The sequence below is a fragment of the Rhinatrema bivittatum genome, chromosome 8, assembly GCF_901001135.1.
Source record: "Rhinatrema bivittatum chromosome 8, aRhiBiv1.1, whole genome shotgun sequence".
Lineage (NCBI taxonomy): Eukaryota > Metazoa > Chordata > Amphibia > Gymnophiona > Rhinatrematidae > Rhinatrema > Rhinatrema bivittatum.
Genome location: NC_042622.1, coordinates 91,960,500 through 91,979,769, shown reverse-complemented (window position 1 = coordinate 91,979,769; position 19,270 = coordinate 91,960,500). Strand labels below are relative to the sequence as shown.

General features: G+C 46.3%; 1 protein-coding gene across 5 annotated transcripts in view; it reads right to left on the bottom strand.

Moving 5' to 3' along the window:
* The window catches only part of WDR5 (WD repeat domain 5), a 113,676-nt gene that overhangs the window by 32,769 nt on the left and 61,637 nt on the right, over positions 1-19,270 (bottom strand). For all 5 annotated transcript variants that reach the window (XM_029612246.1, XM_029612245.1, XM_029612243.1 and 2 more), the window contains 2 exons: positions 8,813-8,859; positions 8,018-8,093 (listed from right to left, as the gene is read on the bottom strand). In XM_029612246.1, the coding sequence (XP_029468106.1) occupies positions 8,018-8,093; positions 8,813-8,859 (123 nt within the window). The remainder of the gene's footprint in view (positions 1-8,017; positions 8,094-8,812; positions 8,860-19,270) is intronic.

The following is a 19,270-nucleotide window of genomic DNA, read 5'->3' as shown; positions in this document are numbered from 1 at the left end:
GGAAAAATAACCCTTGCTGTAGTTATACGATGTTAGGTTCCATATTAGGAGCTACCACCCAGGAAAAAGATCTAGGCATCATAGTGGATAATACTTTAAAATAGTCAGCTCAGTGTGCTGCAGCAGTCAAAAAAGCAAATAGAATGTTAGGAATTATTAGGAAGGGAATGGTTAATAGAACGGAAAATGTCATAATGCCTCTATATCGCTCCATGGTGAGACCGCACCTTGAATACTGTGTACAATTCTGGTCGCCGCATCTCAAAAAAGATATAGTTGCGATGGAGAAGGTACAGAGAAGGGCAACCAAAATGATAAAGGGGATGGAACAGCTTCCCTATGAGGAAAGGCTGAAGAGATTAGGGCTGTTCAGCTTGGAGAAGAGACAGCTGAGGGGGGATATGATAGAGGTCTTTAAGATCATGAGAGGTCTTGAACGAGTAGATGTGACTCGGTTATTTTCACTTTCGAATAATAGAAGGACTAGGGGGGCATTCCATGAAGTTAGCAAGTAGCACATTTAAGACTAATCGGAGAAAATTCTTTTTCACTCAGCGCACAATAAAGCTCTGGAATTTGTTGCCAGAGGATGTGGTTAGTGCAGTTAGTGTAGCTGGGTTCAAAAAGGTTTGGATAAGTTCTTGGAGGAGAAGTCCATTAATGGCTATTAATCAATTTTACTTAGGGAATAGCCACTGCTATTAATTGCATCAGTAGCATGAGATCTTCTTAGTGTTTGGGTAATTGCCAGGTTCTTGTGGCCTGGTTTTGGCCTCTGTTGGAAACAGGATGCTGGGCTTGATGGACCCTTGGTCTGACCCAGCATGGCAATTTCTTATGTTCTTATGTTCTGGAGGGACGAGGTGCCTGGAACTGCAAGTTCCTGTAGGGTCTAAAGCACTGCGATCATCTGCCCTTGGTTCTTCTGGGGGAGGGACGCTGAGGTCGTTTATTCATATCTTCCGGTAGCCAAGGCACTGGGGATTCGACCCATTTGCTGGCTAACTTTTCCAATTTGTTTCCGAACAAGAGAGATCCTTTAAAAGGCATTCTTGTGAGATTCGCTTTAGATGTTGCGTCCGCAGACAAATTTCCTAGCCTTAGTTATCTTCTGGCTGCCACTACCGATTCAACTCCCCTGGCTGAGGTGCACACCGGGTCTGAGCTTGTGTCCATGAGGAAGGCTGCTGCAGGTTCCATCGTCTCACCGGTATAGGTTCCGGAGTTATTTACCTCTCTCGAGAGGAGCAAGCAGGAGCGTGCCACCAGTGCGCAGCAGGAAGCAATCTGCAGTGTCATTGCTGTTGCGTTGAAGGCCTGCTTAAGGATGGATTCCAATCGTCTGTCCTAAGTGTCCTTCAATTCAGCCCCTCCCTCAACGGGAATCGTTGTTCGCTTTGAGAGGGCACAGACCATAGAGTCCACTTTCGGAAAACGCAGGCGTTCCTTGGTCGCTGGTTCTAGAGGGTATAGGGCTTCCAAGGCCCGCCCCCCTTTGAAGCTGGCCTCCGGGGCATCCCATTCCAGGTCAATCACAGTTCCTGGATGGCTTCCATCATTGGAAAGTAGCATGAGGACTTATGAAGGGACACCAAGATGGGGGTTCTTCTTTGGTTCCGTCATAGGGTCTGTGCCAGGAATACCCAGCATCTTCAGAGTCTGGGAAACAAGGGCTGGTAATTCGTCCTTGTGGAAGAAGCTAAGCATGGTTTGGTATGGTTCCATTCCTGGAGGGATTTCTCCTTCTTCCAGGGAGACATTATCATCGGAGGTGTCTGGGTCACTCTTAGGGAAGTTCTTGGTTAGGAGAGGCATGTCTTGAGGCATCCGAGCCGGGCGGATCTTGTGCTTCCGGCACTGGTTGAGCCTGAGGCACAGCTGGGGCTGATTGTGCCAGGACAAAGGCTTGCAGCCCTTGGAAAAATTCCAACCAGGAGGTGGTCACTGGGTCCATGTTAATCCCAGGAGTCGGAGTAGGGGCCCCAGAGGTGCCCTCCTGTGGGGAAGACATCTTGGAGATGCAAAGGTCTGGGGAGCTATCGTCAGTAATTCCGGAACCATCTCCCGACAGTAAGGGACCAGGCTTTGGCTCCCCCTGGGCTTCTTTGCAATATTGACACAGGCAGGACCTCCAATTCAGGCTGCGAGGCTCTTATGTGGCAGGCTGTGCAAAGAAAGTGCCTTCTGGCTTCTTGGGTACTGGTACCATTGTCTCTATGTAATTGCATGTGTGCAGATGTAAACGCGGCTGTACGTGTAGTTGTGCGCGTCGGGTGCGCTCAGTTGTGCGCGCCGCTGTGTGTGTAAGCTGGACGAGAGCAAGTTAGGCGCCTAGGCCGCCCGGCCTGCCCCGCGCGTACTGCAGCCGAGAAGGGAAGATGGTGCCGACAACCCCCCCCCCCCCCCCCCGCGCTCAAGATGGCGCAGACTACCTACCCTTGCACCACATTGGGGCCTAGCCCAAGCAAGGCTGCTCAACCCGATCGATGCTCCCTTTCAACCATGCCGGGGACGGATTCGGCACGTCAATCCGAGCTCTGGAGACCAGAGACCTGAATTTAAAGATTTGTTTTCCTTACCTGGTCTCTGTGCTTACCGATCGTGTGCTGGACGGTCTCCAGCTGCGGGGGGAGAGGGAAATACTTTCACCGCCGTGCTCGTTTCTGCACACTGGGGGCTAAGTCCATGCCAAGAACCAGCTGCCGGACCAAGGCACACCTCTGAGGGATATCGGAGATCACCTCAGGAAATCGACTGGGGGAGGGACCCTTAGGTATCACTGCAGGAGAGCGGGGCTCGATCTTCCTTAAGGTACATTTGTTTCTTCTTTGCTGTAATTCTTAACACTAGTGTAGGGGATAGTGTTCACATCTGCTAGGAGACGGACAGATACTGAAGAGCTGAGTTTACTGCAGGGATATATGTAGAGTGACATCAGCTTTGAAATCTGACTCAGTCTCCCATCTGCTAGCAGAAGAGCACAATACCCACTGGTCCTGAATCAATAAGGAAAAGCCACTGCTTGTAACCAGCATTAGTAGCTTAGGATCTTTTTAATGTTGGGGTACTAGCCAGGCACTTGCGGCTTGCTTTGGCCACTGCTGGAAACAGGATACTGGGCTTGATGGACCCTTGGTCTGACCCAGTATGGCATATCTTATGTTCTTATATATCTAGCAAGCCTGTCATAGTAGAGATGTGAATCGGAACTGAAATCTGAACCGATTCTGGTTCCGATTCACATCTATAGAGATGTGAATCGGAACTGAAATCTGAACCGATTCTGGTTCCGATTCACATCTCTAAAACACAGCACTAATTCCCAGGACTTAAACAGCAACAACCCTACCTATTAAAAAGACAGTTCCGCAAATATTACACCAGGCCCTAAAACACAATTTTACCGAGTCTGGGAAAAACAAGCAGGCCTTGTTATAAGCATAGGCAACTGCCTAGAGTGCCAAATTATGATGGTGATAAGTATACAGGCCAAAGAAGAGCTTGCTTTAGGGTATGTGCTGGTACAGCTTCAAAGGGGTGCTGCTCTGGTAATCTGCCTATGGGTGCCAAATCTTAAATCCTGCTCTAACAAGCTGTATTGAAACAGATCCTGTCACAGAAATTACACGCTAGCATAAAGCCTCACAGTCGTACTCACAGAACACAGACACTCTCACCAAATCTGGCTTGAATTGGCCTTCTGATTTTCTGCTTTCCTGTGGCCTGGGACACCCCTGAGACCCCTTGAATCAGTTATTTACTCTTCACATAATAGAAGGACTAGGGGGCACTACATGAAGTTAGCATGTAGCACATTTAAAACTAATCTGAGAAAATTCTTTTTCACTCAATGCACAATTAAACTTTGGAATTTGTCGCCAGGGGATGTGGTTAGTGCCGTTAGTGTAGCTGGGTGTAAAAAAAGGTTTGGATGAGTTCTTGGCGGAGAAGTTCATTACCTGCTATTAATCAAGTTGACTTAGAAAATAGCTACTGCTATTACTAGCATCAGTAGCATGGGATAGACTTCGTTTTTGAGTACTTGCAGCCTGGATTGGCCTCTGTTGGAAACAGGATGCTGGGCTTAATGGACCCTTGGTCTGACCCAGTATGACAATTTCTTAGGTTCTTAAATTTTGTGATGGCAAGCTGCTCCAAGCCATTTCGCATCAGGAGGTGCAGCAGAATCAAGCTGTGAAGGTGCATGGGGATAGGAGACAGTCACACTCTTTCTCCTTCCAGGCCCTTTGGTGGCTTCACCCTCTCCTGACGGGAAATGGGGACGAAGGAAAGCACATAAACTCTTTTCTGTCCTTGCACAATTTCACCGCTTGATTCCATGGCAGGTCTTGCCATGACAGGGCTCTGAGCAGCTTCCAATTATGAAATTAAAGGTCTGCCAGCAGGGGAAATGGAGAAAAGGTGTCCCAGCTGGGCGACTTCCAGTGTGCATTAAAGTGGTGAGCATAGCAGCACTCCTCCTGCACTGCCAGCCAGTGCCCTTTCAGCAGTTGTGCCTATGGCCATGGCCACTGGCTAGCTACAGCACTGAATATTTATATAAAGTATTTGTAAGAAAATCATTTTATTGACATATGGAATCAGCTCATCTAGGGCAAATCAGCAAAATATTTTAACTGCAAGCTATTCAGCACTATGGCACAAAAGACATTGATATAAAAAAACTCATCCCACTTTACAAATACCTTTTCATACTTTGCAGTTATGAGCAATTAGTAATCTCAAATTCCCATCAATAGGACACATGCATGTCATAATTCACAGCAGAATAATTTAATAATGTAGATATTTTACTTTTCTGAGAGATATTCTGAAAACTTGACCCGTCTGCAGCCCTTAAGGATTAGGGTTGTTCACCTCTGGTTTATAGAGTGAAATTTAAACTTACCTGTTAATTTCCCTTCCTTTAGCCTTGCCAGACCAATACAAAGAAGCAGGTTATGTTCCCCTGCCAGCAGATGAAGACAGGAAAAAAAACCCCCCTCAAAATTGACTTCACCTCCTCTATAGGAATCTGGTGCTGCCTTCAGCTCTTCAGTATCTTATATCAAAGCTAAGATAACCGCAGGCAATTGCTGGTTTTGGTTTCCAAATCATCATCACAACCAAAACATGATGCAGCAAGGTCATTAACCCAGGAATTAGATAATCCCTACACCAAGGTTATGATTAGGCCAACTACCTTCGGAGTGGGCAACAATGTACTTGTTGCTAGTTTTCTGAACTTGTCAGAGCTCTTGATTGTTGTGGCTTCCCTGGGTGGGTTCTGGGCTCGTCTGGCAGGGCTAAAGGAAAGGAAATTAACAGGTAAGTTCTAATTTCATCTTCATCAGCATCCATGCCAGACCAGTCCAAACAAGTGGGATGTACCAAAGCTTCTCCCAGACCAGGCAGGAGGAAGCCAAAATAGTTCTCAGAACTCCTCCGTCTAAGGTGAAGCCTTTCCTGGCTTGCACACCTACACTGAGGATCTTAGAGAAGAGATGCAACAGAAAAGAAAAAAAAGATGCTGCCCTGCCATTATCCTCTGGCAAGACAGGTTCTGATTCTGCCTATGAGGAGTCCTGCACACTCATCAAGGAAGCTGGACAGAAAGCTCTCTGGGACCTGCAAACTTTTACTGGAGTAGGCCAAAATGTTCATCTCCATGATTCCTCCTGAAATCAATGCCTTAGAAATCATTGTGCTTTAATAGGACACATCAAATACCTATTCAAGAGAAAACTGGTGATCCACAAACATTTCAAAGGTTACCTACAACAGACTTGAGAATGGATGTCCCTGTTCTGGCCTACATCACTATATTTTCTCACTGTCAAAGTGAGAAAATCCCGGTTCCAACAGAAGTGAAATATTACCCTTAGAAGGGGGGTTAGTTTTGGGTTCAGAAATTCCTCTTCCATTAAAATTACCAAAGCCCACCAAGGAGACTGACTTCAACGACAAAACTCAAAGAAATGCCCTATGAGGCTTCAGAGAAAAGGAAGCCAGATCCCTTCAAAACTAAACTCAGGTTCCAAGTTAAGTAGATCTTTCACAGCTGAAGACTTGCTTTCGTGACTCCCTAGAGGAAAGCATCCTATTCAAGAACGTAGCGAGACAGCTTCCATAATTGTGTCCCTTACAGCAAGCCAGAGCCAGTCTCTGTCCACTGCGAGATTTGCAGTTTATGCCTTAATCCCAGTCTCCTCTGGGAATGAACAAGATTGAAGAAATGGATCCCTCAAAGGGAAATATTACCTCCTCCATAAACTGGACTCTCAGAGGCTCCAAACTAATTTTGATCCACTAATGGTCCTTTCATGCCAGAGGCTGTAACCCCCGACATCAAGTATACTCATTATGTAGCCTGGTTCTCTCAACAGTCAAGGTTGTGAACCCAGAAGATCCCTTCTAGTCTCTTTTACAACTCAGAAGAGTCCTCTGACTGGGGAAAAAGGTGGAGAACCCTAAGAATTGCTGCCTTTCATTATTCAACCAAGAGCTGCAAGACAGGTTCTCCTACCGGAACAGTCTCCCCACTGAGGCATTAACCCTTTCTGAGGAGGAAATGGCCCTCTGACCGCTGGATAGGCTGTCTCCTCTTGTCCAGCCCTTTGCCTACATCTGACCTAGCTAGTGCAGCACACCAAAATTTATAGCTCACCCTTTTCCCTGCATTGCCTCCCAGTCTCCTATGATATTGTGCCAGATTTGGACTCAAGTTAGAGTGTCGGAGATGAACACTCTCCCCTCTCCCTCCTGCTGACTTCTGGCATGGCTGTAAAAATGAGGTGGCATGGTGCTACAGATAAGTCATGATGGCTCTGTGTATCAGCATTCTGCCTGTCTTGTGAGCAGGCAGACACCAGGCAAGGGCAAGTACGAACTGCAATGGTCAGCACCCTGCCAAAAGTAAAATATGGGTTCCCCAGACTGAGCCCTAACCTCTATGATGGAAAGCAGCGCTCTAGTGAATATGGAACAGGGCTTGGTTGGCACTCCTGTTTTGGTTTGTTTTGGGGTTTTTTTTGCTGGTTTAGCAGACATTTTATAAATGCTTCATGACAAAAATAAAATATTAAGCATGCAGACTCCTTACTTCCTCTGATAGTCGAAGAGGGACATTTCAGGGGTGGGGGGGGGGGGGGGCACTACACATTCTCTCTCAAGCACACGGAGCCTGTGCAGCTCCAGTTCTCTATGGAGTTTTCAGCAGATGATTTCACATGATTGTTTCAGCTCCTCGCTCCTGTCCTAAGAGCAAAACGATGGAGGGAACAGCCTGCAGAAACATCTCTCTTCCCCTGCTACACAAATGAAGATTCCCAGAGTGTCTCTTAAGGCTAAATTAGGCTTGTGAAGCTGTAAATTGCTGTAGCCTGTATTAAAAAAAAAAAAATTCCATGGTGGCCCTGTTTGGGCAGCATCTTTGGACTTCTCCTTGAGCCCTTCGTCCACATCCCTTCACAAAATAATTTAAGAAAAAAAAAGCTTTGCCAAAGGTAAGCTAAACTATTGCCTGCCCGTTGCTTTCCCAGAATACAGGGGAGAGTATGCAGTCAGTAGCTCCTGCTGCCAGACTCGCCAAGGGAACAAAGTCACCCAGGACCACCTGGTAGCTTGATCCATCAGCGCAGAAACTCACAATCCCAAATCTTAGTCAGTTCCCAAGGGGGAAGAGAGAATCAGTCCCACTAAGAACCATCACACAAGAGTTCCCCCAAGACTCTGCCTATGTTTCACCGAGAATCTGGGCATAAAAAGCCTTCCTGGGAACGATCTACACATAGCTACAGCACCAGTCCACATGTCTGCACCATCTGCTGAAGACAGAGAAATATTGAAGATCTGAAGGCAGCACCAGAACTCTATGGGGGGGGGGGGGGGAGTCAGCTTGAGCATTTTTTTTCTTGTGTCTCCACCTGCCGGCAGGGGTGATATAACCCATTTGTTTGGACTGGTCTGGCATGGACAATGAGGAACATTCTCAATTTCAGTTTTACTCTGTACTCACTTGTCTAAAGTCGCTGCTAAAATGTACTTTCCATTTGGAGAGAATTTCACAAAAGACACGGGAGGATTATCATCATCTGTATTAAAATAAAATGAAAATTACCCCTCAAAACTAGAAATTAATTACTAGTTAAGAAGTGTTACTAGCAATGTTATGACAAATGTTTTTATATTTTTGTTGACTCCTTTATTTTTCTTTCACCCCAGGAGTTGAGTCTCTTATTTGTACTACTTGGGAAGAGCAAAGGTCAATTGCGAACCTTATGGGTTTTTTTTTTTATAAATGTATTGTCTTTTACCTCTTAGTGTTGTACTTGTCTTTTCAAAATAAAGAGTTAAAAAAATGAACTATATTTATAACATTCCAACCAAATTAACTGGAAAATAAAATATACAAATTATTGAAGTAGTAAAAAAAAAAAAAAAAAATCCTCAATTTTAAAATGCACTTCTCAATATTACAAAGAACATTTAGCATTATGGGTCCAATTTCCTTTTACCAAATGCACAGCTGAAATTTGGAAACTATGATAAGCTGCTGTCTTAATGAACTCTAGGCAAAATACTGCTTTCTCTGCTGCACTTGGACATGCAGCTCAGATTTCAAGGATCTCTGATCCTTTTAATATTCAAATTCAAGTGATCAGTCAGACACAGGACCAGAGCAGAGTAGCACTACAATGGTGTGGAGAGATTTTTCCCCCCCTCCCAGCTGTTCCTAAGGACATTAAATTATTTATGAGAGATCCCACCTTCAGGAGAGACACTGGTGAGCAATAATCTTTTCCCTACTCACCAATCAGCGTTTTTAAGCACTGTCCAGATGCTGTATCCCAAATTCGGCTGGAACAGAAACAGTATACAATAACTCATCAAGCTTACAGGAACATTAGAGGGAAAATTGAGCCAGCTTATACACAGATCCCTGCACGCCCCAGATCTGCTGAAGAGTTCTCTAGAGAAAGCAGAGTTGCTTACCTGTAAACAGGTGTTCTCACTAGGACAGCAGATGTTAGTCCTCTCATATGGGTGACATCAAATGGAGCCCAGCACAGAAAACTTTTGTCAAAGTTTCCAGAACTTTGACTAGGCACACTGGATATGCCAAGCATGCCACTATCCACGCATGGTCCCTCTTCAGTCTCGTAATATAGAATTATGAAAAAATAAACTAGGGGAAACCCAACTCTGCGGGTACAGTGGGCGGGTTTCTGAGGACTAATATCCTGCTGTCCTAGGAAAATACCTATTACAGGTAAGCAACTCTGCTTTATCCTAGGACAAGCAGGATGGTAATCCTCACATATGGGTGAATCCCTAGCTACGGGCTGCTCCTGAAAACAACAGGACCAATGGCAAAACCAGGTGCCAACGGGCACAACACTAATGCTATTGGTAATAGAGGGAGTCAGCCTGAGCAATAGGTCTGAGGCACGAAGAGGTGGGCTTCACAGCTGAAAGATTCCTGAGGACGGACTGGCTGAAATTCCTGTCACATCAGCTGTCCCTGTCCAGACAATAGTGTGAGGCAAAGATATGGAGGGAATTCCATGTCGCAGCCTTGCAGATCTCATCCATGGGGGACCACCAAAGCTGCCATGGCTCTAACAGAATGAGCCCTGACATAACCCCTAAGCTGAAGTCCAGCCTGCACATAGCAGAAAGAAATACAATCTGCAAGCCAGGTGGAAAGAATCTGCTTGCCAAACAGGTTTTGTCGAAAGAGACGAAGAGTTGTGTTGACTGTCTGTGGCCAGCTGTCTGCTCCAGGTAGAAGGCAAAGGCTCTCTTGCAATCCAGACTGTGTAGAGCCTGTTCACCTTTGTGCAAATGTGGCTTGGGAAAAAAGGTGGGCAGGATGATGGATTGATTCAGATGGAATTCCGTGACCACCTTCGGCAGAAACTTGAGTGTGTACGCAAGACCACCCTATTGTGAAAGAACTTCGTATAAGGTGAATACGACACCAAAGCTTGACATTCAGACAACTGTGTGCCAAAGATGACCGCTACCAAGACGACGACCTTCCAAGACATATTTCAGGTCACAGGAGTGCAGAGCTCAAACGGAGTCTTCATAAGCTTGGGCCAAAACCATGTTGAGGGTCCCAGGAGACAGCGGGGGTCTTAGGGGAGGCTTCAGCTGAATTAGGCCTCACATAAAGCACCCCACGATAGTCTGCATCGAGACGGGTGAACCATCCACCCCTCGGTGGTAGGCCCCAATAGCACTGAGATGGACTCCGACATGGTTGGTCTTCAGGCCAGCCTCCTAGAAGTTGCAGAAGGGTAATCAAGAAGCTTCAAGATGGAGCAGGAGAACAGATCCAAGCAGTGATGCTCAAGACCAAATGGAGAGCCTTTTCCACTTCAGATCGTAATACTTCCTAGTGGAAGGCTTCCGGGACGCAACAGGACCCAATTTCTAAGTTCAAAAATTCATTTTATTCTTATTATTTTATATCTGGCATGGTTAATAGGTCACTTATCCAAGTTAAATAGTTAAATTATACAGATTATATTACATAATTTTATTAATTACAATGTTAAACTATACTATATTATTTATTATCATTATGTTAAATTGTCATCCGGTTATATTGTTCCATATGTGCCACTGTTCTATGTAAAGCCCCTTATCTCTGTTGGGCAGTTTATCGTTATATGTAAACCGGAGTGATTTGTAGTCTCTATAAGAACCTCGGTATATAAAAATTAAAAATAAAATAAAATAAGATGCAACATCCGATAGGTCTAGGGGCTGAAAATCACCCTCTCAACATCCAAGCCGATGGGGACAAGGCCTGGAGGTTGGGATGGCGCAGCCTGCCCTGATCCTGTGTGATGAGATCCGGGGAGGTCCCCAGACCGATTGGTTCCCCTAGGGAAAGATCCTGCAAGAATGGGAACCAAATGTGTTTTGGCCAATACGGGGCGATGAGAATCATGGTTCCCCAGACCTGTCGAAGTTTCAGGAGAGTCTTCGCACTAGTGGAAGCGGAGAATACGCATACAGGAGGTCCTTGCCCCAATGGCAGGCATCCGATGCTGGTTTACAGTTTCCCCTGAACAGGGAGCAAAACTGATTCACCTTCCTATTGTAGGGGGAAGCGAAAAGATCTACGTCTGGGGTTCCCCAGAGGCAGAAGACCAAATCCACGACTTCCTGCTTCAGGTGGTCATGTGGGCAGAAGGATCGACTCAGATTGTCCACCACCACATTCTCTGGCGTGGAGCAGGATGCCCTGGAACAGAGTCCATGACTAAATCTGGACTGCTTCCTGACAAAGGAGGAATGACTTCGTACCACCCTGCTTGTTCAGGTACTACATCTCCACCTGTTGTCGGTCTGAACCAGGACACTGTTTGCCAGGCGATCCTGAAATGCCCAAAGCACGTACCGGATCGCTCAGAGCTCTACGAAGTTTATGTGGCACTGCTCCTCTTGTATCACACCCAGGGTCTGTGGTCAGAGACCCTCTACATGGGCACCCCAACCCAGGTGGGAAGCATCTGTGGTGAGGATGACTTGAGCAGGGGAAGCTGAAAAGGGACCCCAACCACCAAGCTGGATAGGATCTCCCACAATGACAAGGACTCCCGGAGGGGTGGAGTAACTCTGATGCGCACCTGCAGGTCCTGGGTGGTCAGACGCCATTAGGACCGTACAGTCCACTGCGCATATGCAGATGAGTGAATGGAGTGATATGGACAGTCGAAGTCATGTGACCCAACAGCCATAGATTGCGGTGCATGGAGGCTTGGCGATTCAGAGATTGCTCCTGCCAGGGACACTATGTTGAGCGCCCAAGCCTGAGCTGTATTGAATCTGGCACCAATAATGTCTAGCTGTGGGGACTTTGGGAAATTGATCAAAAAGCCCAGGGTCTCTTAACACTGCAATAGTGGAGCTTAGAGATTGCAGGGCACCCTGCCTGGTGGTGCTCCTGATGAGCCAGTTTTCCAGGTAGGGAAAGACCTGCACTGGTAGTCTCCTCAGGTGAGTACCCACCACTGCCAGACATTTTGTGAAAACTCGGGGCACAGACGCCAGGCTGAAAGGTAGCACTTGGTACGGAAAGTGATCCTCGCCTACTACAAATTGGAGGTATTTATGATGTATGTGGGAAATGTCGATGTGGGTGTAAGCTTTTAGATTGGCTTTGCTTACTCAATCCCCCCTTTGCAGGAGGGGAATTAGGGCACCCAGCGAGACCATCTTGAACTTCTCCCATTCCAGGAATTTGTTCAAGGCCCTCAGGTCCAAAACAGACCGGAGGCCTCCTATTTTCTTTGGAATCAGAAAATACCTGGAGTAGAAGCCGCTGCCCTGCTGCTTTTGCAGAATGGTCTCAATTACCCTGGCCATTAGAAGGGCTTAGAGCTCCATCAACAGTATTTGCTGATCCGAAGACCCCCACGAGGGGCACGGAGTCTGAAGGGACCCGCTGATGGTTTTAGGGGATAGGATCCAATGGTCCAAGTTGACAGCCATCGTTGGGGGTACGGGTGGCTGGCTCACACTCTCTCTCAGCCAGTCAAAACCCTGTAGAAGGGCTCTGCTGGGGCGCTGGCTGTATCCAAGGAGTACACGGCTGCCCAAGGCATGTCCTAGGCCCTGATCTTTGAGGCCTTGCTCTGACCGTCAAGGGATAGTATTTCCTTGGCGGTAAAAAGGACATCTGGGTCCTTGCCTTGAGGACTTCTTGCCAGTGGACTGTGGGTCTGATGTGCTGGTCGAAAGATGAAGGGTCTCATGATGATCCTTCAACTGTGCCACCGTCTCAATTTTATCTCCAAAGAGATTCTCTCCAGTGCAGAGCAAGTCCGCTATACGCTCCTGCACTGCTGGACAGAGGTCAGAGGCCCAAAGCCAGGCCATGCGCCAAGCACCTATGCCCGCCGCAGCCACGTCGGTATATTAAAAGTTGTTAAATAAATAAAATAAATAAATACGTCATAGGTGGACCGGACCTCATGCTTATCACACTCCAAGCCCTGCTGCATCATCTTTAGAAGGTCTTCCTGTAGCTCCTGAGGAGGCGTTCCAGCAGATCCTGAACCTGTTTCCAGAGGTTCCTGGAGTACTGGCTCATATACAATTGATAACAAGCAATACGAGCCGCCAGCATGGAGCCTTGGAAGACCTTCCTTCCCAGGACATCATACTTCACGCATATCCAGCATAGCTCTCTGCTTCAATGGCAGGGGAGAAGAAAAAAGGATTCGCACTCACAAAGCAGGGAGTAGCTGGCTTGTTACGGCGGTTACTACCCCAAACCAAATAAGCCTGATACTTCACTTTCAATGCATTTCCAGCATAGCTCTCTGCTTTAACGGCAGGGGAGAAGAAAAACTGCTACTTCACGCATATCCAGCATAGCTCTCTGCTTCAACGGCAGGGGAAATAAAAACTGATACTACACGCATATCCAGCATAGCTCCCTGCTTCAACGGCAGGGGAGAAGAAGAAAAACAACCAATAAGGGCTGAATAACAGTCTGGGTAAAACAAATAATCATGGGTGTAGCTTGCTTATTGCGGCGGTTACTTCCCCTACTCCCCCTAACTAATCAAGCTTGATATTTCACTTGGATGCAGCTCCATCACTGCTCTCTACATTAATGGTGGGGGTGGAAGGGAAATAGAACCAAAGAGCTAAGAGAAAACAGATAAGTAGAGAAAAAATGTGTGAAGCTTGCTGGCAGACTGGATGGGCTGTTTGGTCTTCTTCTGCCGTCATTTCTATGTTTCTATGTGACTTGGACGAGCCAAAGAGTGGGTACGAGACCTCTTCGCCTTCTTGTGCATGGCCTGGTGCGGAAGCTGACACCGCTCAAACCCGTGGTAGGCAGCACTGGGTACACAGCATCAGTCTGCTGGTTCACCAGAAGTACAGAAATAGGGTGCCCCCAAAGCAGAACAATTCCTTGAAAATGTCATGTACCGGCACAGCCACCACCTCCTTGGACACATCCACAAATTGGAGGACATCTAGCATTTTGAGTCTGGAGTCCTCCTCAGTCAAGAGCTGGAACGGAATCGACTCACCGGCACAAAACGCAGCAATGTCCAATCCTCGGAGGAGATAGCTCAGAGGGCAGGGGCTCGGAATCCTCTGTAGAGGACATGGACGCATCATCCTCCCAGGGATCGTATGGAGCATCCTTCTCACTCGGCTGCCCTTGGACCTCGGTGGAGGAGCCCTGAGTAACACCCCTAGGCCGGGATCCCGAAGGCACCGGCAGTCCAAAGAGCATCAGGGCACGGAAGGCACCAGGAGTTACAACAGGCACAGTGGGCACCAAAGCCTCTGAGGGCACAGAGGAACCCAATGGAGTCTCGGGCAACATCAATCACGGGACCTGCCGCGGAAAGGCAGGACCATCTACCCCGATGAGCCCTCCCTCGTCTGAGGAATCGGCCACTTGAATAGTCTCTGCTCGAGGCACCAGCAAGGGTTGCATCGGCAACACACCTAGTTGCAAATCTAATGCTCCATTAATAGTGCATCAGAGCAGGTTCTAGTGTCTGCGGTGGCCCTGTTGGGGCCATCAGCTCGATACCCTTGTAGAGCCTAGCCAACCGGACTCTGCGCTTACTCCTCCTTGAATGCCGATGACGCCGAGACAGCTTGAAGAGGAGGAGATGAAACCAGGTTCCCTTCGGAGGCCGCAAGGGGAACCGGTACTCGACACCCGGAATCAATGGGGATCGCCTCGGGCCCCTCAGCCAATGCAGGGCCTTCCACAGAGCTTGGACTCATGCGAGGACAGTGACTGGTGACTGTGCTTCCTCGACCTCCTACTGTGCTCAGCCTGGTCTTTCCCCGGAGCAGAGGGAGACTCCAATGAAACCAGATCTGGACCTAGAGGAAACAAAGAGGCAAGGTCCCCAGAGCCCAACTTGACTTGGGAACCAGACAATGGAGAAGCTAACAAGGGACCGGTAGCCCCCGGTCCCTCCTTATCCAAAGACATTCACGCCCCCAACGCCGAGGGCTCATACTTCCTGAGCCCGAACAGCTTCTCCATTTTGTTAGGTGTACCTGGCGTCCTTTGGGGGTCATCTGGGCGCAGAACGCACACCCCCAGACATCGTGTGAAGCGCCCAGGCACAATATACAATCCTCATGGGGGTCTGAAATGGAATAGTCCTGGGGGGGAAATCAGCGAAATCCTGACAACGCCATTGGAAAAAACAACCAGTAAGCGGTCAATGGCCAGCGGCCACCAGGAGATGGCACCATCGGAAATCGACCACTAGGAATGTACAAACTTACCGTGATGCCCTCTAACTAGGGCTGGGAGATCGAGGGACCTTAAGCAAAGAACAGAGAAAAACTTTACTCAATTGAAGCAGTTTTCCAGCAAAAAACAGTGTGAGCTCTGCATCCACGAGATGAATGCTAAGCGGAAAAGAAGAGACTGAAGAGGGACCCCGATGGGATGTGTGGATAGTGGCATGCTGGGCATGCCCAGTGTGCCTAAACAAAGTTCTAGAAACTGTGGCAAAAGTTTTCCATGCTGGGCTCCATCTGGCACCTATATGTGAGGACTACGATCCTGCTTGTCCTAGGAGAAATCAACACTTTCAAAATAATTTACCCACAGTCAGTGCCTACAGTAACATTTCATTGAAAAGTAGGATTTCTTTTTGAACATGCTAAAGCAGGGTGGCATGCTCAAAATGTGCTTTCTCTGTGCACAAGCAGCACAAATAACCAAACAAGATGGAGTGATGTCATCCAATGGCACCAAAGTGGTTAACACTTTCTCAGCTCAGAGCAAGCGCGACTCTCTCAGTCTTTCATACACTCATGTGAACTATTGGGAAAAACCTCTCTACTCATCACTGACTTCTTTAAAAAAATGTCATTGAAGGATTCTTTGAAATACAAAGAAGAGCCCCTTTCAAAGCTTGTGAATAACGTCACAAAAAAAAAAAATGGCTGTGGCAATACGGAGGGCAATACGGCACAAACAAAGACGAGCGCAAGATAGTACCACTGTGGTGGGCAGACCAAGCCTAAAGCGGGGCCTAGTGCACCAGGGTGGACATTCAACCCAGTTGGAAGCTCATTTCCCCTTACCCCAATGGGATCAGGAATGACGTTAAGATGGGGTGCCGAGCAAGGAGATCAGAGGAAGTCTTACCGAAAACCCCCTCCAAACGTCTGAATCGGTAAAAATCTTTTTTTTTTCTTTTACTTACCTAGGCTCAGCACTTACCTGCCAAGTACAGAGACAGTCTCCGGCTGTGGGGGGGAGAGGGCTTTGGCCTTCATTGCCCACGCTCAGCTTCCTGCACCTGCTGCCTTTCAGCCTCTTAAGCAGCAGAGTCCACGCCGGGAATCGGCTACCAGACCAAGGTACACCTCTGAGGGATCTCAGAAATCACCTCAGGAATTCTCAACTGGGGGAGGGACATTTAGTTATCACCACAGGAGAGTGGGGCTCAGTTTCTTTCCTCCAATTTAAATATGGAATTTCTCCTTCCAAAAAGTACAGCAATCCCCATAACGAGAGGTACATCCACCATCTGCTGGAGACTGAGAAATACTGAAGGGCTTAGGTCACTGGAGGGGTCTATGTAGGGTGACTTCAGCTTTGAAATCTGACTGTCTCCTGCTACTGGCAGGGGAGCATAGCCCATAATCTTGAGTCGATCTAGCTACATCCTAGGACATTTACCAAGCAAAAACAAAACAAAACAAAAAATAGAACAGTCCAACTCAATTCTGCAGAACCTCAGAGAAAAACATTGAGCTAAACTTCCAGCCTCTCTTTCAAATGGAAAAGAAACTACACAAAGCAGACCCTAACTCAGATTCCACGTCATATATATACATGGTAACAAGATTCAGAAAGCTTTTGAATTGGTGGAATTCGCATCACATCTGACCCCAGACCTCCCTTCAGATCCATTACCAGTGCCAGGCAGAACTTCCATACCACTGAATACCATGTACCCGGTTTAAAAAAAAAAAAAAAAAAAAAGACAGAAGCACTCCTTTTAAATTAGAAGAGAATACAAACCCTATTAAATGGCAAAGTGTAATGAAATTAAACATCCAAACAATTCAGGGTCATACATGAAACATTACAAGTATAATCAAAAATAAGGAATATGCCATTTTCCATTCAACCAGAAGCCAAAAATATTGAGTATAGGGTTGAAAAAAGCAAAAGCAAAAAAAAAAAAAAAGCAAGCTAATGTATACTCAAACACCCCTCCGGGTAAAGATCCTAGATTACTGGATACAGCAGGCAAGGTGGTTTACCAAGGGGCAATCCTCCAATCCAGGATAATTGCTCATCAAATGTAGATGATCCAATACCTGTGCAACAATTTGCAAAGACTCAAGGAGCACAGAAGATGTTACCTGAAGAAGAGCTACGATTATTCAGCAATGTTATGAAAGAAACTGAAGACTGTGCCAAGCATGTGCGCTCAATTTATGACTCTTTCAACATCTTCAAGAATTTCAGCCTGAGCCATAGCAGCAAGAAGGATGGCCTAGCTAAGAGCATCTAGTCTAAGAGAAGAGGTACATGAGAAACTAGCTAACACGCTATGTTTAGGAGACACACTTGCTGAAGACAAAGTCAAAAGCGGTAGAGTCCATAAAGAATCAAAGTTTGGTTCTTCATTCTCTTTCCACTTTGCAAATGGATTCACCATCTCAAAGAAGATTCAGGCAAGAACCATACAAAAATGTTACTACTATTCGCAAAGATGAAGATGCAATCCATATCATTACATACAACACAATCATCCTGCAGCAAATTAATAGCCACATCAAACCAGGTCAAGAGGCAGGAATAAGCAACAAAAACTCCACAACCCCCCAACAAAGATTATTCTTAGACAATCAGTCAAACATCCCTAGAAATAACTGGAGGGAGAAGAATTCAATATTTTCCCATTCAATGAGGAAAAATAATGGATAAATGGGTTAAAAAAATTATGAACCAGGGATATTTTCTAAATTTTCAAAACCTTCCACCATATCATTCCCCATGCTACCAGAAACATGGAGCAGCAATTGAATATACTCAACTAAGTTATGATCTGTTCTACAAGCAAAAGTGATTCAACCAGTCTCTCAAAAGAGGAAAGGATTCTACTCCGGATACTTCCCGATTCTAAAGAAAACAGGGGGATCTAAGAGATATTACATCTCAGAGAATTAAACACTTGTCAAAAGAGTAAAAAGTATAAAATGAACTCCTTGGGTATAATCCTACTTCTGCAGAACAGAGGCAGTGCATCCCAATCAACAAAAACAGAAAATACTTTAGGTTCACCCTACAGGATCACCATTTTCTGTACAAAGTATTACCTTTCAGACTAGAAGCAGCACAGAGCTTGTTCACTAATTGTCTTACAATACTGACTGCACACTAAAAAAAAAAAAAAAAGGTACTAGTCTTTCCATACCTAGATGGCTGGCTAATATCGAGCACATCCTACAAGAATTCTATAATAGAAGTGAACCATGCAATACAGAGGATTGTTGATAAATTTTGAAAAGATCAACTTAGTCCCAAAGCAAAGGCTAGAATTCATAGGAGTTTTCCTAGATATGGTCAGAGGAAAAGTCTACTTGCCCACCCAAAGAGCAGCCAAATTATAAAGTATAGTGCAATCCCGCCCCTTACAAAAAAATAGGCAATGGCACAGAATTTCATGAAACTATTAGGCCATATGGCATCAACAGTATATGTCACTCCCCTTGCCCAAATTAAGGCATGCATAACGGAATCTGAAAACTTATTGGAATCGGCATGTGCAACCTTTAAGTTAGAGGATCCCCATGACCTGAGCACTAACCTTCTCACGAAAATAGTGGATCAAAATGACTTTGCAGCCAGAAATCCATCCATCAGATTGCCAGAAAATACTAACAGATGCCTCACATCAAGGCTAGGGAGCACATATGGGTTCGATCTCTACACAGAGACAGTGGACACAGCACGAATCATTTCTACTCATCAATCTGCTGGAATTGAGAGCTATCCTCAATGACCTAAGGGTCTCCAAAACCTTGGTTGAAAAACAAAACCATACAAATTTGAACAGAATCAAGTATTGATGTATTATAAAACAAGCAAGGAACAGAATCCTACCTGCTTTGCAAAGAATCATTAGCTATATGGAATTGGTCAGTCAAGAGGAAAATATACATTTCAGCAACATATCTCCCAGGAAGAGATAACAATTGCAGACAGTTGTCAGCTACAGCAACCCAA